Raw genomic sequence first — 22328 nt, 5'->3', positions numbered from 1 at the left:
GAGCACCGACGACATCTGCTACATGACGACATATGGTACGAATCCAGCATGAGGGCATTTCACAGCCAGGGTGGAGCTGTTTGAACCCGGCTCGTTTGATCTGAGGCATCAACATTAAATGGAGCCATCTGGTGAACTCCCAGATAACATCAGCCGAGCCAGAGAAAGAAACAAAAAAATCTGATATGACATCATCGTCCCGTTTTCACTTATTGTGCTGAGTCCAAGTCCGTCAAAACGTGACACCAGAAAACGACGAGTGACTCTGAGGGACAGTTGACAGTTTCAGCTTCACAGCATCACTAAACATTTCCAGAGCAAACGTGTGATTCAGACAAGCTTCCAAACACAAATCAGGAGGAAACGGCACCTTCCAAACAAATAATGATGCCGACTCCTTGACATCCAAAGACAGAGACACAGGTCGAGCTATCTGTTCACATTAATATTCATCCACTGCCTGGCTGAAGGGACAGTTTAATAGTCGTTAATTAATTGGACATGTGTATTAATAACTGGAAATGAAATTACAAGCGTTGTAACGTAACGTCAACCAAACCTCGATGCTGTGTAAAGTACTATGTAAAGTTTGTGGACTCCACCACACGGTAACTCGACCTTTGCTGCTTTTGTTAGGTCACTGTGAAAGTTTCAAAGAGCTTGTTGTGGTGGCTGAGGGTGGGTGATGTGAAGAGCTGCTACAGTGTAGGGACAGATCGGACACTGGGTGCCGTTTCCTGTTTGGGAGGGGGACAAAGGGTCACCAGTCACCATTGTCTCATTAAGGATATTTAGGATTTTTTAAAGAGTTAAACTAGCATTTTGGGCACATTTAACTTATAATATTATGATATAAAGATATTTTAAAACAATAGTTTAGGAGTCTTAAAAAATAGTCATTTGCTAAATTCTTCAGTGGAAAACAATAGATTGGATTTACTTTGTTGAAACTATTCAAACTACGAGTCAGAAGACCTGTCCAGCGTGGACAACACCCCTTGACAGCAGCCCCACAACCCTAAATGAAGGGATGTGAAGACAAGAGATGGATGGATTTCAATCGATTTCTCGTGCTTTGTAGAGGCAGACTTACGTGTGTCCGGTGGTCCAAAGATTATCCATATCCACAGCTACACACTCCACTTCCCCCTGTACCTTGTAGTACCAACAGCTCCTACCTTGTAGCTCCAATACCTAGAAGCCACGTCAGTCAACAAAACGTTGTTTCCTTAACAACTGGTCGGGCAAACTTAAAAGGCAGAGACTTCAAAGGCAGCCGTGTGACGCCATTGATGACATCATCACGTCTTAATCTAACTAACCTTACAATACACGATACGCGTTTTGTGTACTTCTACCACGTTAACCTCTGCAGGTAGGTGGAGGTGGAAACAAGTCTGTGGTTCAGAGCTGATTTAAAGCCGTTGATGAGGACAAAAGTAAAGCTGAATACAAACTGTGCTGGTCTAGTGACTAACAGTCATATTCATGTTTCTCAAGAATATTTTAAATACGTTTAACAAAATATTATTTTACCTTCATATTCCTGTGTCGACCTTTCCATCCAGGCTCTCGCCCTAAATCTGTCCTTTTTTCGTCTCTTTTCTTTTGGTTCTTTTCAGTCAAAGACGTACTTGTTTTGGCAGCAGCAACTTGAGAATTTGCGTTGTCATGCGTTTTGCTTTTTTGCGGTGGACTTACGAGGATTTCACTTAGCAGCAACTCAAAGTACTACATCCCAGTTCTTCCTAGTTTTTCAGTACGAGGTCATTCTCCGAACAAAAAGAAGACACAAGAATAGTCTAAACATTTTGTGACACATTGTGCAATGTCTGTCGCCTAAAAAGGATGGACTGAAATCATGGACTGAAACTTTGTCAAAGAGAATAATTACCAGCTATTCTCGCCATCAAAAGACCCTATAATTACTATAATCTATCATTCTGTCAAAAGAGGCCGTCTGCAATGATTAAACCTCCTCTATGATTTGACAATTATCTCCTCGTCTTCAATTTACATCAAATCCATTATAATACAAACATTAAACTGGAGTAAAGACGGAGAAGGAAGAAAAACAAGAAGCAGATAGAAGCTGTGTTTTAACTCCTGAAAATGTCAAAAATAAAAGCCTGAGAGCACACGATGAGACAGAAACAGGATTTAAATGCGAAAGAAGACCAGAACTCAGCAGGATTCAGTTGACTGAATGTGTTTGTTGTGGACATTTCTGTGCTTTTGCTCTTTCTACTGTTTTAAATAATTCATTCAAACAGCTATAATCCTCCGGCCTTGAGCCCTCGGATCTGTCACTTAATGAAAACTGGAATGACAGTGGAAGCAGTATCATCTTGCAGGTTTGGATTTTAATTACATTTCAGTAAAGCCTGATTACTGTCACGGCCAAACTGTGTTTTTATTAAAATCTGCTGTTTTTAGTCTCAACCTGCTGCAGCTGCTACAGTAGGAATGTGAAAAAGGATTCGGACACATTGTAGAGTCAGTCTGAGTTCAGGAAATGTGGTTTGTAAATGTTTGGATTCTCTAAAACTGTGCATGTTGAACCTGATTTAGATCATTTATCTGCACCTTAAATGTCCATTTTCGTCTGAAAACTAACAGAATTTCTTCCTCATGAAATATGTCTTGTGTGTTCATGTCACTGCCATCACAATTGTTCTTTTTGCGCTTAAACATCTAACAAAACTAAACGAGCTACTGGTGAAGGTTTGGAGAAGGACTGAGGTTTACAGAACTTGCACACACAATTCTGGGCTTTATTTCTCTAAACTCTTTTTTTATTATTATGCAGAAAGATTCTAGTGGAAACCCACAGAAATGAAACACTTTGCAGGTTTAAAATTCGACCTTCAGAACAAAACTAAACATACACCCACTCAGATTATTAATTAAGTACTGAAAGTTAAGTACTTCTTGACTTCCTGTTAGTGATGACGCTCGCTCCCCGTCACTGTCTACGCTAATAAACCACTTAATAAACCATGGAGTGAAAGGCCAAGCAACAAGGTCCTGCTCCAAAGTCCACACCTTCATGCTCGACTAATGTTTTGAGCTGAGCACACGGGCAAAGAAACAGTTTCTGGATGAAAGGTTTATGGTCAGTGTTTGAGCACAGCGACCAGAGGTGCAGTATTTTGGAGGAGTAAAGGTGAATCATTCAACCCCCCAAAAACCCGGAGCCTACTTTTAAACGCAGTACTGACACCATCATGCTCTGAAGCTGTGGACCTGCTGCACTAACTCAGAAGTCTTCAGCATAACCTGAAACTATCAGATAGACATAATGACAATGACCCCAAGGACACATCCAAGCTGGTTGTGGAATGGATAAAACGGGCTGAAGGACCTTCAAGTGTTTAAAAATGCGAACACAAATTCGACAGAGCTCCACCAGTTTTTATGCCCGATGCCCTTCCTGCCACAACCCTCCCATTACTATCCAGGCTCGGGACCGGCACCAAGGTTGCTCTTATTCTGCCTCTATCAAAAAAAAGGTAAAGTCCATGATGAGTGTATGTAAATAAAGTGCTATTCTAATCAGTTCATCGATGAGTCCAAGTGGACGTATGTCAAATGTAATAAAATTCCCTCCAGACCTTTCGACCTTTCACAGAATGGGACAGACGCAAGGTCACGATGACCTTGATCTTTGACCACCGAAAACGAATCAGTTCACCCTTGAGTGCAAGTGGATGCTTTTGCTTATTTTAAAAGAATTTAAAAGCCTCTAGTCACAGCTGTGGACAGCGCTGAGGTTTAACGTAACTTAAGACTATTTACGTCGAAAACAAACACGATCTGTCTCTCACCTTAACCAAACTGCTTATATTGATGATAACTGTGAACAACATGCAGGACCCTGGAATTGAAGAGTCTTCACTCAGCATTTACCTAAACGACCTTTCAAAAATGTATTGGAACAAAATCCACCGAATTCTATTAATGTTGCTGAGTTTGCATTTTAGATATGTAACTTTTAGGAGGCAGGAGCTGATCGATAACATCGTGTGAACCCGCTGTTTCTGACAAGTTCCACAAACACAAAAAACTAAATGAAATCCATAATCCCTCCCCTCCCTCACAGTCTCACTCTTTGTTTGACCTCCCTCCCTCTCTCCATTTCCCAAAATTGTTTTTGCCCAGGTACTGACCAAGTTCCAATTACTGTTAATGTGTTTTTGTCTCCTCGGTAAAGGTGAGGCCATCAGGAAACAGGATTTATGGGTCTTTGTGTCACTTCAGTCATGCAGCACAGACAGGTTCATTCCACCAACCACCTGAGCAGGTGATTTACATCTACCCTTAATACAAATTCCTCGCCTTGAGGGGAGACACTTCCACCCATTTTCAACTTTTTAAAGTCCTGGAAATCAGGCTGAATATATTGTGTTTAGTGTATTTATGTGTTTTGATCCTTGTCCTAGAAGAGTTCAAGTGACTTACTGAAGGTCCTGATCACAGAACCAGGATTTGGCTAAATCAGGAGGGAAAGGAGCAAATTAGACATTTAACTTTATTTTGGGTCCAAGGAAGAAAAAGACTTGCATAAGAATACAAAACATTTTATTTTCTTTTAGAGACTGAAAGAGGACATATGAGAAGACACCTCTTCAAAGTAAAGATCGTATGGCGGCAGAAAAAGCCAGGACATTTTTCATGTAAAGTTCTTTAGTGCAAAGAGAAAGTAAAACTAAGCGGATCTATGTATAAAACCTCTGTGATATTTGGCTTTAGAGAGGTGGTCTAATTAAGACGCCTGCATCCTGTCGCTGCTGGTTCTGCCAGAATTGTTTAAGCATGTCAAACATCTGAAAACTGGGGGGTCTGATCTCATCATGGAAGAAGTTCACCAACCTATCAGCTAAATGAAGTTTAAAGTGGGAAAAAACCCACTTTAACAAAATAGTGCTGTATCTGAATCCCTGCACCTTGTTAGATCATTAAAATTCCAGTTTCTCCGGAGCATTATCCCTCACTGAGACCTGCAGACATGCTGAATATCCACCCAGGCTGGCAAGTGATAGTTAGGGGTTTGTGTTTCCATGGTGTTGCCTCATTGCTCACTGCTGTGGCACCTTTATCCAGGCACCAATCACTCAGCAGAGGCACACGGACACGGCTTTAACAAGATTTTGTCAGCAGGTCGAACACCAGCAAGATGTCCCCCTGCTCTAACACACTGATCACGTTTAATCAGAGCAGCAGGCACCTTAGGGCAGTGATGCGAACTCTTTGCAAGAGCTGCAGGACTCTGACACAGAGGGAATGATGGGAGCATCACCCTGACGAGACAGATGATCGGCGACCGGAAAGATCCCCCTGATCCTGCTCAGTCAGTCAGAGTTCAACCCTGATACAACATGTTGCGTGACATGTGGAAGTGCTCCTGAAAAAGCATGACATCGTTCAACAGAACTAGGCTGAATAGGAGAATTCGTGCTGTACACAGTAGAAATGTGCTAGTTTAAAACACGGAGTTATGGAAAGCACTGTTACCATCCATGTTTCAAGATAAAAATGCTCATTTACTGCATTAAATAGTCTTTTTAATTTGAAAATGTACTTTCCAAGTGGTGGTGAAATGATAATATGTCGCGTGTAATTTCTGGATTCATTGATGTCAAATACAACTGAAGTTGTGGTAACTTAATAAAATGGACTTGCAGGATTTTAAGTCCCCTCCTTCACCCACTTAACATAAAACTAATCTAGAGAAGGCTTTGTATTGGTGCCAGCAGGAGGTAAAGCAGGTTATATTTTTTCTTCTATGGAAAAAAAATTATTTGAGTACTCAACACAAAAACATTTGTTTATACAGTAATGTCGGTAATTAAGTGGATGGTAAAGAAAAATGTATTTATTTCTACAGCAGAAACGCTAATTCCCTCTATGAAATGTGGTTTGTGGCTTTTACTTCATTTCACCAGACGTTGGCATAACTCAAAAAGCATTAATTTTTGTGTTGTCGAGCCAAAACAGCCTTTAGAGTTGTGGCTTTATTTTTTCTTATTTTTGCTTTTGGGAATATTCTGCACATATAATTTAGGTGAAGCGACTGGAATTCTGCGCAGAGACATACTTTTACTGTCAGCTTTTTTTTTTTTTTTGCCATCTGCACAACTACAGATCTAATGGCCTCAGCATGACGTCAAGCAGGCCAACGGAAAAGAACACGTACCAAAAGACAGACGTCTTAAAAGGATTTTTACATGAAACCTGTTTCTAACTCTAACTACGTGGCCACTAAAACAAACAGTTTCCCGTCTGATCAAACATGACCTGCCAGCCGAGAGTCTGGATTAGCTCTGATCATCTGTAGCACAGGCCTCTGTTTTTGTCACATCAGCCAGACGCATCACTCCTCTTCTTTCCGTTCATGGTGAATGCAGTAGTTTTCTTTAGCATCAGACACGGCAGGTATCTACAGTACTGTTGACCCAAATACAAGTGTCAGATGTACTTACTTTCTTATTTAGATATTATTTCATGCCTGCAAACATAATTCTTCCCTCGCTGGTCAACACTCTGCACCAAAACAACCAGACACAAAACTGTTTCTTCCCAGATGCCATCAACAATTATCATAAACAATCTCTATGTGCAGTGACATTATGACGCCTTTGTATCCACAAAACACACACAAACATCTCAGGTGTTGATCCTGGAATTTGCTGGAGCCACTCTCTCAGTTTTGTGGGGTCACAGCCTCCAGTGTTTCGATTGCCACGGCGACCACTGTTGCCTTCACTCCACATTCCACATCTTTTCCAAATCTCTTGCTACGTCCTCCTTTTTCTCTGTGTCCAACCAATACTACGTTCTGTTAGCCATGACCAGTCAGTCAGTCTGTACAGTATCTGGACGTCCCACGGGATCTTAGTTTGGACATTTTCACCCTCCTTCCATGTATCTCATACAAAAACTGCCTGCACACTGACAAAGCAGCAAAAGAAACCTATGCTCTGGGTTAAGACAAAGTATATAAATAAATAAATCCAGCTGCCTGATCAATATGTTTTCTACTCTCTGTGCAGTTTTGTTGTCAACTGCAACAATATGCATGAAGATGATCTGCATCAAACTGCTATACTGCAGATAGGACAACCTACATGTTCTCACAGGATCCTGTGGTGGATGTAAGACTCAGTTTTTCACCCTGTGTCGTGTCTCTGTGAAGGTTATTGAATCACTGCTCTACGTCGCTTCGTTCCTCTGCCTTGAAAAGGGTTAAAGATTTCATGTTTTCTTTACTCTGCAGATAAAACGATCATCTTCTCCAGCATCGGGTTTTGCAGCAGAGTAGCAGTTCTGGTTTCAATCCCAGCTGACAAAGAGGCTAACTCGGCCTGATGTGTCAGGCTTTGCTCTTAATGAGAACTTGGTAAAATACACCACACCTGCTCGCATCAAAGCTGCAGTGGAAATCTCATTTCTGCAGCTGAGGAGGAGGAGGAGGAGGAGGAGGGCTGCGAGAGTTTAATCTCTCGTTGCAGAGATTCCCCGTCTTCGAATCCACTCCGGTCTCAAAGTGCCGCCCTCCTCCTGTTGCCTTTCATCAGCTCCACATTCAGCTGCGCCTTAAAACCCAAGCGTTGTGACAGTTTGATGCAGAACAAAGAGCTGTGTCTCAGCTGCCTGGGATTCAGCCTTTACACCACACACCAGCTTTTAATTTGAACTTTGAAGTTCCAGGAAGTGGCTGTCTGTAGCAGAGCGTCCCTGTCTGTGCCCTGAGTCAAACTAAACGATGTTAGGATGGAGAAGCCTGTATGTGTGCAGCAAACAGTGCTGTCCAGAGGCTCCAGTGAAAGAAGAATGAAGGTGACAGACTGAGACGTAATCACACGGTTAATGCAGCTGTTTGCGTCTGTTCTTTGTGGCTGTGCAGCTGCTTTTACGTGACAGAACTAAACAGACCTGCAACCTGGAGCCTCACATCATCTGAACACAGAACCTTCTGCTTTGCTTCTCCACCAGTGTCGGACTATAACACATTACCCATAAGGAATTATTGAAATAATATTACTTTTCCCAGTAATAAGCAGTTTAAAAAGTTACAGTAAGAATTAAAGTGAGTCCTTCCAATACAACTCATTACGCTCCTTTTGTTGTCACCATGGCAACGATTGATTTAAAGTCCAACATTTAATATTCATAGTTGTCACACATGCACACGTTGCCATTAGCAGGACCATAAGCAGTGAGACAGAGTGGAAGAGTCAACATTCGGTGAAATTGACCAGTTCTGATTAGTTATTTAGCAGATGGTTTTATCCAGAGCAAATTACAATCCAGTAGCAGCCACTAGGGACAACTTTGGGGCTCATTGTCTTGCTCAGAGACACTACATGTAGCCAGGAGGACTGGGAGTCGAACCACTGACCCTGTGGTTCATGGACAACTGCTCTAACAACTGAGCTAATACAGACATAATGAAACTGGGTGATGTCTCGTGGCTGTAGTGAGCACAGAATATTTAGACACACACAGAGTGAAAAGAGATTTCTAGAAATATCTGTCAATTAAAAAAAAAAAATATATATATATATATCACATGTACATAAGTATTCAGAACTGTTACTACTTTGTTAAAGCACCTTTGGGGGCAATGAGTCTTTTGGGGTATGACGAGGCCCTTGAACACCTGGATTGGGGGATTTTCTGCCATTCTTCTTTGCAAATCCTCTTAAGGTCAGTAGGGTTGGATGGGGACAGTCGGATGAGGGCTCTGGGGACAGGGCTCTGGTTGGACCACTCTAGGAGGTCCCGAGCACTGTGGAACAGTTTTTCATTGACAATGGCTCCGTACTTTACTCCATTCAGCTTTGCCTGAACCCTAACCAGTCTCCCAGTGCTTGGAGCACGATGCTGCCACCGCCATGCTGCACTGTAGGGATGGTACGGGGCAGAAGATGAGCAGTGCCTAGTTTCCTCCAGACATGATGTTTAGAATTGAGGCCAAAAGGTTCAGTCTTGGTTTCATAAGACCAGAGACTTTTGTTCCTCACAGTCTGACAGTTCCCTAGGTGCTTTTTTTTTTTACAAACTCCAAGTGTGGCTTTCATGTGTTTGGACTGAAGGGAGGATTCTGTCTGTCCACTCTGCCTAAAGCCCAGATGGGTGGAGGGCTGCAGTTATAGTTGTCCTACTGGAACTTTGTCCCATCTCCACACAGGAGCCCTGAAACTCAGAGTGACCATCGGGTTCCTGGTCACCTTTCTGACTAAGGCTCCTCTCCTGCTCCCACTAAACCAAAACTAAATCCATTTACACCAATTTCTATTAGCTTTAGAATAAAGCTTCCACAGATTTATATCTGTGGAATAATAAGACACAAACAGGACACTTGCAGGAAAACTATCAATGTTGTGATGCTGAAATAAAGATGATTGTTAAAGAGCGAAGGACGAGAGCTGGTGTTAGTGATTTTCTAAGCAGGTAGAGGCAGACGGGCAGCGATGTGTTCAGGGGGAAGAGAACGTGAAGTGTTTCTTAAACAGAAACTCTTTTCATTTGTTATGCTGCCTGACCTGCTGCCATCACCTAAAGTCCCTGAGCCTGTGGAGCTGACCTGCAGAACAGGAGCTGAGGAGATTTGTGCCTTTTTCTTCCACAGTGATTTGACTTTTACTTGCTCAGAAGCCTCCTTCTCTCTGGATACAACCATGTTTTTAGTCTTTTACACTACGCTGAAGGCGGGAGAAGTGTTTACACCACTTCAAGTGTGCATTTCAGCCAGCAGAGAGGTGCCAGACACCAGCCTGGACTTCATTTCCGCTGTGACTCCTCTTGCCTTTATTTTCACTGATTCTTTGAATTTGATTAAATTAAACTGTACTGATGCTCATGCAGGAATTAGGTCACTTCAGCAGCAGCAGCAGCAGCAGCAGCAGCAGAGCCTGGGGTAGAGTGGAATGAATCACAGAGCGTTGAAAACAATGAATCAGGTAAAACCACATGTTCCAGAAGAAGCTCCAGCCAAATTTCCTGATGCTGTAGCAGCTGGACACTTTCTGAAGAAAACTAACAGACAGAGCCAACATGCCTGCCGTCTGATGGCAGAAAATAGCTGCAAACACATGACAAAAGATGCAGCAGACTGGGATGGACAAGAACTTAAATAATGAGATGCACTATTTGATTAAAGGACTTTGTCAGACTGTGTTTGTTCTCGTAGTTAAAGACTGTTAAACTCAATTCAGTCAGTCAGTAGCTTTTAGCCTTTAGTTCTGTAACAGCTGTGATGCTTTTCTGTCGGGATCTTTTATGCAGTGACGATATCACCTGGTCAATCCAAGGCTGTATGAGCCAACCCTTGGATGAACTGTTCAACAAAGTCTGAATTCTTGTTTCACCTTCTACCCTATAAAAAATATGTCCTAATTCAGAGTTTGCCTCATGACTTAAGGTGAGACACTGGATCAGCTCAACCGACAGCTATTCTGACCTTTGTTCAGAGTCTCTGCAGACTATCATACTAGAAAGGATCAGCAGGAACATATTCTGGAAGTACAGATTGAGAGGTTTTATAGATTGCAGATTAAATAAAACCCAGAAGTTCACTGGCACCAGGAGCCAGATCCACATTTATGGATTAGAGCTCCCGACAGACATTACTGCTCAGTTAAAAAGAACACATTTGATAAATGAAAGTGGGTTTCGTGAGGCGATCGGGGACATTGAGGGAGGTTGAAAATGCATCTAAAGGTTTTGTGAAGCGAATCGGTCTTGAAGACTCGGTGGCGTGGGAACAAGTTTGCTCCAGTCTTTTCTCTCATGTGAATTCTCTTTGGTCATATCATTCACTTCAGGCATAAACCCAAACCTTTTTATTTTTTAACAAAATGAACAATATTATCTGCCTGAGGGGAACAGAGGGGAACCGAAAGACACTGCTACCAAAAGCCCCCCACACTCACCACCTTCCCACCTCCTATACTGCATGGCTAAGTGGCCACTCCTCTCACAGGCCTAACGTATACGCGTATTCTCATTTCCCAGCATGCATTGGAGTCCTACCTGAGCAGGATGAGCTTCACCTTGGAGCCGGTGCTCTTAATGATGGCTGAAGCATTCTGGTGACTCCGGCCGTAAAGGATCTGGTTGTTAACCTAACAAAAAAACAGAAATACGGTCAACAGACTGGTGTGACGTCGCTGCTGTGATTAGCAGGGAATGTAATGATACTAATTTTATTCATAGGTTGTTGTAGTTTGCCACATTTTCTGCACCTTTATAAACTGTATATAAATGCAAATGATCCACCTGTTGCAACATTAAACAGAGAAACACATGGGAGCAATCAGGAATTAAAAGAACTTCTGTGAAATGAACATTTTGATTATGTTTGATTAGTTTCCTGCAGTGTTCTCTGCATTAGTGTTTAGCACTGATGAGTCTGCAGTTTATGGAGCTTTGCAAAAAGTGGGTTAGTCTTTATGGCCCACGACAGGCCACAGACACAACTCCCGACTCCTAAATGTCTAAGCTCCACCACTGTCATACAGTAGGAACCTCTCTAATGTCTCCACTGGTCACTGATTTGGACTCTCTCATTCCTCTACACTCCAGAAGAATAGTCTGAAGTCCCAGCCACGGTACAGAGCTGAAACATGTCCACACACACCAAACAGTGTGTGTTTCTGCTTCGTCTTCATTCGTTTAATGGCTTTTTGCACTCATGTGTCTTTCAGCTACATAAATGTGTGTGTGGGAGGGGTAATTGTCCAGGCTTCCTCGGCTGAACATTCATTTTTCATGGAGCCACTGCTGTAATGAGAAGGAGGGGGCGAGCGAGCCAGAGAGGCATATGGAGAGAGACTGTGTTTCTCGGTTTAATATTGATATCAATAAATTAGAAATCCCTCTCTCTCTCTCTCTCTCTCTCTCTCACAAACACATTCACTGGTTTCTGCTTTTGCAGATGATGTGATGCAGTGTACTGTAAATTAAAATCTGTTTTTTTTTTTTTTTCAAGCTTCTGGATGATTCACAACTCGAATGAACTTTGACATGAAATACAGGAAAATTAAAACAATCCCCCTATGAGGCAATTGTGGATTATTTAATCTCAAATTTTGCGTGGTGACGTACAGAGTCAAAATGTTGAAAATGTTTTATTGTTCAAATACTTATGGACGAAGCTGCAAGACATTTCTGACCACTGTGCAAACTACCACCTGTGATCTGCAGAGGCAAGAAACATTCTCAACAGTGCAAAAGCTTTTATTTGTTTATTTTATTGTCATGTCTCCGTCCTCCCATTGCACAACAACGTATGAAGCAGTGTGTTATATTACTGGTGGGTGGAAAATGTTTTCAAAAATTAAAAAACTGATAATGGAAGTTGGTGGATGATTTAATTAATATCGAAAACAGACTGAGGTCAGTGATGATTTACAGATTCCATCCAAACATGAGCTCACTGGACACAGAGACACTTTGCTCCTGCTGTCTAGAGAACTAGCAAATGTTCTGTTGCTAAACGTGGAGACTTTAAACTTCAAACATCAGAGGTGTCATCAGCTCCTCAATTAAGTGCTGGACACAATAACACCAGTGTTCTGCACCAACATCATGCTGTAAAACATTTAAAACCCCGTGGCCCCCGTAAGACTGTCCTGAAAAATAGTGGAAGTCCTCTAAAAGCCTTAAAATCTAATTAATGGAGCAGTAACTTCACCAGCAGCACTCTGACGTATTAGGAGATGAGAATTAAATGACTGGAATGACTGACTCTGTGTTTCCAGAGGGAAGTTGAGGATCCATCAGCTGTCAGTACGTCTGCACTGATTCAGCCTCCAGCTGCTGCTCAGCTGTACCCAATAAAGTGAGTGTAAAGTGTGATAGACTCTGTCAGAGGTCTCACCTCCAGCAGCTCGTCTCCCACACGAATGCGTCCATCTAGAGCGGCCGGTCCCCCGGCGTGGAGTCCCACCACGAAGATGCTGAGACGGGAACGGTCCCTGTTTCCCGCCAGACTGAGCCCCAAGCCCTGCCGCTCCTTCTCCAGCTCCACGCACAGCAGCTCCCCCCGCAGGTCTCCATAACGCTCACACCAACGCTCTGCAGCAAAGAGAGGACGGGAAGGAGTCAGGGCGGGGGGTGAGGGCCCCCCCCCTCCAGCTTAGGGTAAAAATGGTTCCTGACTCAAAGAAGGAAGCAGCAACTCCGTTACTGAATCAGCTGCTTCATATGGAAGAAACCAGATTTGTACTTGCGATACATGAATCAGTGGATGTGGGTCAAAAGACGTGTGCACTTTGTTTAGTGGTGATTCCAAATTTCACCATGCAGGAGACACCGTGGAGCAAATGTTTAGAACTCGGTTCAGAGAATTGTGTTGAGTGATGAAAGAAGTTTGTCAGTCTGTAAACTGTTTATTTGACACACAGAACAAAATTTAATTTTCCCCCTCAGTGTTCTAACAAGTGAACCGACCCAAACTTAACAACCACGGCCCCAATTTTCACACCATTGTACTTAAAAAAAACTCACGTCTACTTTCTGATATTGAGTAAATCCAACTACAAATCATCAGCTTTGGCCACATCAATGCTTTGATAATCCTTTATCATTATCACTGCAGAAATACACTCAGACCTTCTGACTGACACGCTGATGGACATTTAAAACAGATCCTGGGAAAAATCAGTTTCTGTTCTAAAGAAACATAATTTATTATTTATCAGGGCACTTTTTGTTCTTGCCCTAAAATGATATGCTGTATCCCTGTGTCCCATGTGCTATTTTTACTGTCCCCATTACAGCGGGACAGCTATAACGTACTAGGACTATGTCCCAGAAGATGGAGGACTGGACGTATCTGCACCTGCAGATTTCAAACTAATTTGATTTTAACAGTGAGCTTAATGTTCAGATCGTTTTGATCGTGTCATTCGTTCATTCAAGTAGTTTTTTCAGTAAATAACCTAAATGTGTCATTTGTTTCTCCTTTGGTCTAAGTCGTACAACACAAATCAATGAATCAAGGAAGAGGACAGCTGAAGAAGAGCAAAAAGAAGGATGAGACAAGGAGGGACAAGAGGATTAAAAGCAAAAAGGCAAAAAAGAAAAGTGAGGACGAAAAAGAAAAAAGCAGGAGGAAAAGAGGAGATAAATGTAAGTGGAGAAAAAAAAGATGTGGAGGATGACGTAAGTGGATATGAGAATGAAGAAGAGGAGGATTTATGAGGTGACGAGCAGGAAATCAAATATGGTGTCGCATCAAACGCGGCCTGTGAAATTAAGAGCAAACAGAGAAAAAGTGAATAAATGTGAAATGGATGTCAGTGAGTGATCATTCAGTCCAGCTAAAAACAGTAAAGACCCATGTTTAACTCACTTTCTGTTTCCACGGCTCCTAAGATACGAACCCCAACACATCTGTGCTAATAAGCAGTGCTGCGAGATTCAAAGGTCACCGCAGTTTTCTGAGGACACGGCCTTCACACAGGACTAAGATGAACAGGTTTACATGGTGAACGAAGGAAACCAGTGCCTCAAACTAAAAGAGACCCAGATGATCCGGTCCAAACCAGAGGAGTCCTGTTTGTGGTTCAAACCAGTGGGAATTACACTGTGTGTCAACATAAAAATGAAGGGTTCACTAACTTCTGCTCAAAACATTCAGCAGCAGCTTCTCGAGTTTAATCAGAGCTGACGCTGCATTTACTGCTTCAAATGACAAACCCGGTCTCAGCTTCACTAATGACCAATAATTCTGTGAAGAACTTGTTGGTTAAAGTGTCTGTATTCAGACAAAGATTGTTGGTGAGGGAAAATATTCCACATTGTAACAATGACCGTTTCTGCAGTTCCAGAAAATCCAACAGAGTGATACATCTTCACTTCAGAAGATCCTCTCATGTCAATGTCAAGAGTCACATCCTCAAAGTGAATCTCTTGGTTCAACATTTGTCACTAATTTTACTCAAAACGTGGTCAGAACTGTCCACTTGGACTTTAAGTTCCGAGTACAATTCACCTTTAGTTGTTGACAATGGTGTAATGTCTATAGGACATTTGTTAGCCTCAGGGAGACCCTCACATTTTCCTATGGGGGAATCTGGCCCTTGTTAAAAAAATGTTTGGACATTATAAATTAGCTTTGGTTTGAGCCGGTTCCCTTTTGGTCTCCTGTGAGAGGACGTCAGGTATCATGTAGTAGAAGACCGACTGTAAATCGAACAGAGATGCACCGATATGCACGAGGAATGTTCCGCTGAAATAAAATGAAAGCCCCTGATGTCAATCACACCTGGAAGCTGCCCGGTGCAACCACAGCTCAGACTGTGGCTGTACTATAGTAGCAAGTGAAAAAAAATGAGGAGGAAGAGAAATGTTCTGTGAGGTGAGATAATGATGACAAATGTACCGAGAGCAAAAGACAGAGGAGAGAAAGAGAGTGAGATTGATGGAGGGAGGACAGACCCCCCTCCTCCATTCAACTGCAGCACACTGCAACATTTACCAGTACGTTGCACCAGTTACCAGAAAAAGCATAAACTAGCAGTGGCTAGAGAACGAAGGATCTGAATAAGAAGCAGACACTAACTGAAATGCACAAGTCGATGTTACAATCCAGCGTGACGAAGCAGCCCACCCTGTGAAAGAGAAAGCTTCATTAAGGCTGAGAGAGACGGGGCTGAGGTCAGGACCTTAATCAGGAAGGAGCACAGTTAGAAATCAGGAGAATAAAACAAAACAAAAAAAACCTCCCTGTATCCACTGCACAGCTCTTCAAATGCTCAGTTACCTCATCACAATAAACAAGAAGCCAAAAAACATACTAAACGTACTAATTAAGCAGAAACCATTGCTCTTCTCTGATTGCTCTTCTCATTTGGGCCAAGCTTTGAACAGACACCAGAAGAGAAAATCTCTGCAGCACTGGAGCTTTCCACCGCATCTCCTCACATTACATAAGTAGGCGGATTCGACACATTTAACTTTAACTTTAAGCTTCAAAAACGTAAAGAACAAAATAAAGGCCGACAGGACTGTTTCTGTGATCTGTTACTGGAAAGAACCGAGTGAGATTAAATATGCACATGTAGGGAAAAAAAAAAACTCATGTGGTCAACACCTTTCCACACACATAAACACATTTTGTCCACATTGTTTAATTAGAGCTTCATCGCTTTAGGGCGGAGCAGCTGTGTGTGTACGTCCATGCATTTCTGTACTCAGCCTAATGGGCAATTAATTGTTTGAGTGAGACTGGCAGCTGGCAGTGTGTGTGTGTGTGTGTGTGTGTGTGTGTGTGTGTGTGTGTGTGTGTGTGTGTGTGTGTGTGTGTGTGTGTTGCAGGCATTAATGCGTCTCTGGGGAGGTCTTTCCGCTGAGACAAGGTGGTTGAAGGACAGAGTCTGAAACATCTGGCTGCAGCAACCATGATGGATGTGGAGGAGCAAGAGGAGCAAACATGTATTCATCACTTGCTCCTAAAGATTATGTTTCCCTGACTAGTTATACACATTTTCACTTTTCTCACTGACAAAATGCCCTAAAGACAGTTCATTTAATTAACTAATTTATTTACAGAGAGAAAGTACCTGATGCTATCTGATACTAATGAGGTTGTAGATGTGGGTTAGTAGGTTCTCAGTCGGCACCAACTTCTCTGACCTTTGTTGTCATGTTTCCGGCAAACACGGGGTTAAGACCTGGTTTAAGGCACAAAACTGCTCAGTTTGGGGGAAAATACTAAAGGAACAAAAATGACATCGCATTCCTGGGTTTTGTGCACACGATCCACATGAAACCACTAAACTCTTTCACATCTGTTTTAATCCAGTTTAAATTATTAGCAGCTGCTGACGAACTCTGAAATCTTACAACTAGCAGCAGCACGAGTCCCAGTTTGGCCTGAACCAAACATATTGGATGTTACTGTGCTATTTCACGAGTGTCATTTGTTTCTATGGTTAGTGACCTGGGACCAGCTCATGCACTGTAGAGAGCAGGATGGGAGCAGTAGTGCAGATGTGCCATGACAGAGTTTCTCCTTTCTGTTGAGCTTCAGTTTGCTTTTCATTTTGTTGTTTCTTTCAGTATTTTTGTACAGAGTTTCCACACATACGCCAAATCCAGTGAGAACCTTTTGTTTGTCTGGTCCACTGCAAATAAACTCACACTGGGTGAAGAAATGTCCGGCCTCCTGCACGTGTGTCCTCAACCACTTGGCCAACACTTAAGGTTAGAGTTTGGGAAAGTGGTGGTAACAGAGTTTTAACAGAGTAACACGGCTTCCTAATAATTTTAAAAATACCAACTTTAAGCACTTCAACTGCCACTGCTGTTCCCATGTCGAATTTTGCCACACATCTGCATACGGGGTGTGATCAACTGGACCATAACTGTGGGCGTCACAAACACCGTGACTGTTAACGCACCATTCAACAGCATGATAACCCTCAAATCAGCTGCTCTGGCACATGAAGCTCTTACGTTCATCTATTCATACATTGGTTTGTCGGGTGGGTTTTCATGGAAAATAGCTTTTACTGTTTCGGACACGAGGATGACCTATACTTTGTACTGTCCCTGAACGCATCAGGAGCAGAGCATCGGCTTCATAGAGATGAAGGCCCACAGTACACAATGTTACGCTTTTACAAGTAGTGGCACCTTCTTTTTTAAGACACAGGGGAAATGAGACGTTGACTTAAGACAAGGAGAGAGGAAGGAGGAATAATCCATCCAGAGAACTATTCAAGCAGCTGTTTGGTTTAGTGTAGCGATGAGCATTTGTCACACACCAGTGCCAAAAACCCTGACTGCTCATTCCTGCAGCCAGCTTACGCTTTGGTGACTAATAATCCGACAGAGTTTGACACTGGGGCGATATTTCAAAGGCCGGCATGCATTATAAAAAAATTAAGTTTCACAAGATGCCCAGAGACTCTATAGAGCCCATTTATCTTCATGGTGTGGTCTGACTGCAAGAGGAGTGCAATTTAAGAAGATAACCAAAGGCTTTCTCAGTATTTTAATGATGTCCATTTAGTTCTATTGGTGCACTTTCACATTCATATTCTCATACTGCTGTTAGAGTTCATTGCATTGTGATTCTATGCTTTAACATTAACATGTGCTCACTGCAAATGTGAACAGTGTTACAATAAAAAGCTCATCATTCCCGGGACTCATGTGCAAATCAGGGGACTGGCTGTAAATGTTCAGTCTGAAGGGAAATGGAACGTCCAACAGACTTATCGGATGGTCTGTTGCAAATTTGTGCCAAGTCTGTTTCTGCCGTGTGTCCTCAAGCTGTGTCCTAAGATTCAAAGATTCCTAAGCTTCCTTTCTGTTTCAATGTCCCCAAAAGTAGAAAGTCTGAGAATCCTGCTGGTTGGACTGCATCCATGACCTCTGTCTTCATCCACAGTGGAGGATATATTCAGAAAGTCTGTCCTGGAAGACATTGGGTTTAAGCAGCAGGTTTGGTGTTTGCAGCATACTGAGGCCTTAATGGCCATTTTAGGTCACGGTCTGTCTACGAGCAGAGGATGTGGGAGCTTGATTTACAGCAAACCGAGGATAAACTAGGGCCAGATACTGCTCAGCTGAACAGGGTCCAGGAACACGTGTTGCAGGCAGGACAGCGCAACAAGAAGCTCGACACATAATCAATGCAGACAATCTGGAGGGAGCAGGTGCAAATGGCTGCTCTAAATATCGAGGGGACGATTGTGGAATGAGAAACAGGTGAGTTAGTGATCATGGGAGGAGGAACAGGAGACGTTCTGGTGTTCAGGTGGTGAACGGCAGCGACAATCGCTGGAGCAGGTGCACATTTGCCATGAACTATTAATGACCGCTGCTAATTTGGGCGGTTGAGAAGTTACAGCAGAATTTTACAGGATGAATAAATCACAACTCGTGCAGAATCTGATGAAACATGTTGAAGTGGGAGCAGATCGGGGAGAAAACAGAGCGGTGAGAGAACTCACAAGTGTAGAACAGGGAAGGACTTCTGTCTCAGCGTGGAGACATTTCCACAGGGTACAACATGCTGCTCAGAGGACAGGAGCTAAAAAAACACGATTCCAAAGGACTGTGGAGGAACACGCATGTGAATTAAACATACACACCCTGCTGTGTGTTTGACAGCAGCGGGATCTGTCTGTCAAACACTGTTATTCCAGAAAAAAGCTGCAGTGGGACGTGGGGGGGAGGGGGGCACGGTGCACACACACACACCTCTCTGATAGAGTGTTTGCCCTCAGCCCTTCCCTGAAAATGGAATGTGTGTGTTTATGTGCTGTGCTCTTAGCAAGGTGACTTGTCACAATAAATCACATGCACACACCTGATGAATTTGGCTGAACAGCCTCCTATTCTGAATACTGCTGCACAGATTGTAGCTTCCCTTAAGCTACACAGTGTGTGTGTGTGTGTGTGTGTGTGTGTGTGTGTGTGTGTGTGTGTGTGTGTGTGTGTGTGTGAGCTCGGTCAATGCACAACTATTCTATACAGCACAGACAGAGTCTCTTCACATCTTCAAAAGCCCTTTTTACAGAGCTGTTCCAGGTGGGAACACGGTGACGTTGTGCTGCCACAGTGTTACTCCTGAACTTAGAGGCTTTGTGCAAGTTGTTACTAAATCTTTCCACTTAGAAGCTGCAGGTAGAGACGCTGTAAAATCAGGTTGGTAAAAAAAAAAAAAGACTACAGCATTTGACTAAGTGAGTAAATAACAGTTTTATTAGCTTAAAGAGACATATTGTAATTATTTACTGTGTCTTTGCCTCTTTGTCTTTGTCCTTTTGAATTAAAGAGACGTTTCCTCGTACATCACAAAATGCTGACATATTAAATTTTAATGCAACTTGACTTGTTACATATTTTTTTTCCTCTGGAAATGATGAAGCATTAACATGCAGTAGCTGCAGGTTCATTGTTCTGTTTATTAATTGAATAATCAGCGTTATGAACATATCTGCTGGAGGATCAGGAAAGTGATGGGCAGGACCGTGGTGTAATAACATCATTAAAATCACCAAAGGGATGTTGTTTCGTACGTGGTTTTAAGGTTTCAGAGAGCATCACTGCAGCGAGGGTCCTCACTAGTTGAGTCATACAGATGTGTGTTTGTGGGATGATGATTGTGGAACAAGTCGCCAACAAGGTGACACATGCTCATCCAAGTTCCCAACAGACAAAACAGCAAGTTTCTTTAATTCGTGCCCAGTTTTGAAGCTGGCTGCAATTTTGGAGCCGTTCTATTTTGGTTTCAGTGGATTTTATTTTTAGCTGTGCAGGACGGCCTCATCGATGGCAGCGCGACCCAGTTCAACACGTTAGTCCCGAAATATCTCCACAACTGTTGGATAGATCGTGATGTGATGTGGGTCGAACATTCATATTCCCTTCAGGATAAATTCTAATAACTTTAGCGACCATCGGCCTTTTCAGTGCATCGTCAGTCCTGCAGACCTGAGTAATAACATCAGCTGCAGATGGATTTGTTTAGTGCTAATTAGTGTGAGCGAGTGGATTCATCAAAAAGGTAGCGGCGTCACGCCAAGACATCATTTTGTCTAGAGCTCGCCTGCCTTTGCCAACCGTGACTGCAGGATCATGGGTGTATTGCTAGAGCTGGATACCGGACCCAAACATTTGACTCTGTGTTGCTAAATAATGTGTCTCCGTCATAGACAGGTGATTCCAGCAGTCAGACTAACTTTAGCTGCAGGGAACAACTTGCTGTGCAGCGTCTGACTGTGCTGCATGAATCGGTGACTCTGTCTGACTTACAGCAAGTAACTACAAGAACTAATCTTACAAATCCAAGTGATTCACACAATATTTACACACAATCTGCTCCAGTGGGCAGAATTTCCACCCACAAGCATCTGTGTCCTTTGTCCAGTAAGACACTGGTGAGCTGTAGACCTGCGGTTACAACTAGAAAAATTAGAGGAGGCCACCTGCCTCGACCGGGTGGGTGAGTGGAAAGTGGAGAGAGAAAAGCAAAGAGCAACAAGGAGCAACAACAGAACTTCGGGCAGGTTGGTAGAACCAGCAGCAGCACACTGGAAAACACACAGCCCCAAAGCCGAGGACACCTGCAGAGAGGGACAGGTAACTAAACTAGTGTTCACCAAGAATCTATTAATGCAGCCACAGACAGGAGGATTCAGTATCGCTGACTGAGGAGGAGGACGAGACGTCGCGACAGCCTGGTGGCTGAGCGGAGAATTGCAGGTTGGATGACTGCATCTCTACAGGTTGGTAAGGAAGGTTTTAATTTCGCAACATTCTCACAGTCCTACATTAAATGCAGTAAGTCAGATCGAAGGCGGTGACGCTGCAGCGTGTGCAGCTCTGTTTGTTGCGTTTCATACATTGAACTGTGTTCGGACAGTCGCTGAAGTGCTACAGCCAGAGTGGAAGCTCTGTGAAACAGAATCTGCATCCTCACCTGGATATGAAGGATTCCAAATGCTTCTCGTTTGTATCGGAGGAAAGAAACTTTACTGTGTCTTAGCCTGGACTCTGCTTTTATGAGAACTAAATGTAAAAAGCTCAAATGTCCTGCAACACAACTCATTATTCCTCCTAATGGAGTTTCGAGTGAGAACTGTATCATACAAACAACACTTTGTGCTACATGGCTGATAAAACCCTCAATGCTCATGGTTTTAACCATTACAACAACTGGCAGTTTGTGCAGGCTCTGCCTTTAAGATGCAGAATTCAAAATGGCCAACAGCTCGTCGTCTCCTCGTCTTTCAGGAGACAGCATATGAAGCACAGTGTGAACGGTCAAAATCAAAGATGCTGATTTCCTCATCTCATCCTCATTGTGAGGATCTCAGGACAGAGAATGTGATACGTTGTACAGATTTTAAAGCCCCTTGAGGTCAGTGTGTGATTTGTGATACTGGATGACATAGACAAATAAAATCTGAAATATGTGACTTGAGTTCTGCAGCATGAGGAGCAGACAGCTGCTGCTTCTGATGGAATATTTACTCCTGGGATTACATCTGACACATGGTCACACACACCGTGACAGTGTGTTTGTGCTGCCAGTGTAACTGGCAGAAAGGGGTAACGTGTGTGTGTGTGTGTGTGTCCTCTGATCTCCTGGAAGAAGCTTTTTAACCATGAACAAGCAGAAAAGCTGATGTTAATAACATTTTACAACAGTCCAAACCCTGTACTCTCCTGTTTCTGCCTGTTCTATTTTCTATCACACGGTGATAGAAAATCCATATGTTTTCAGAAACAGCCACAGTTTGGAAAAACAAAAGGTTTATTCAAAGAAAAATAAGACTGTGTTGTGTTTGGGATCTGTG

The 22328-nt window shown here is 42.9% G+C and overlaps 1 protein-coding gene across 8 annotated transcripts in view; it reads right to left on the bottom strand.

Moving 5' to 3' along the window:
* The window catches only part of patj (PATJ crumbs cell polarity complex component), a 100848-nt gene that overhangs the window by 13740 nt on the left and 64780 nt on the right, over nt 1–22328 (bottom strand). For all 8 annotated transcript variants that reach the window (XM_067512164.1, XM_067512166.1, XM_067512167.1 and 5 more), the window contains 2 exons: nt 12887–13083; nt 11038–11129 (listed from right to left, as the gene is read on the bottom strand). In XM_067512164.1, the coding sequence (XP_067368265.1) occupies nt 11038–11129; nt 12887–13083 (289 nt within the window). The remainder of the gene's footprint in view (nt 1–11037; nt 11130–12886; nt 13084–22328) is intronic.

This window comes from Channa argus, chromosome 8 (genome assembly GCF_033026475.1).
Source record: "Channa argus isolate prfri chromosome 8, Channa argus male v1.0, whole genome shotgun sequence".
Lineage (NCBI taxonomy): Eukaryota > Metazoa > Chordata > Actinopteri > Anabantiformes > Channidae > Channa > Channa argus.
This window is presented reverse-complemented; position numbering and strand designations above follow the sequence as displayed.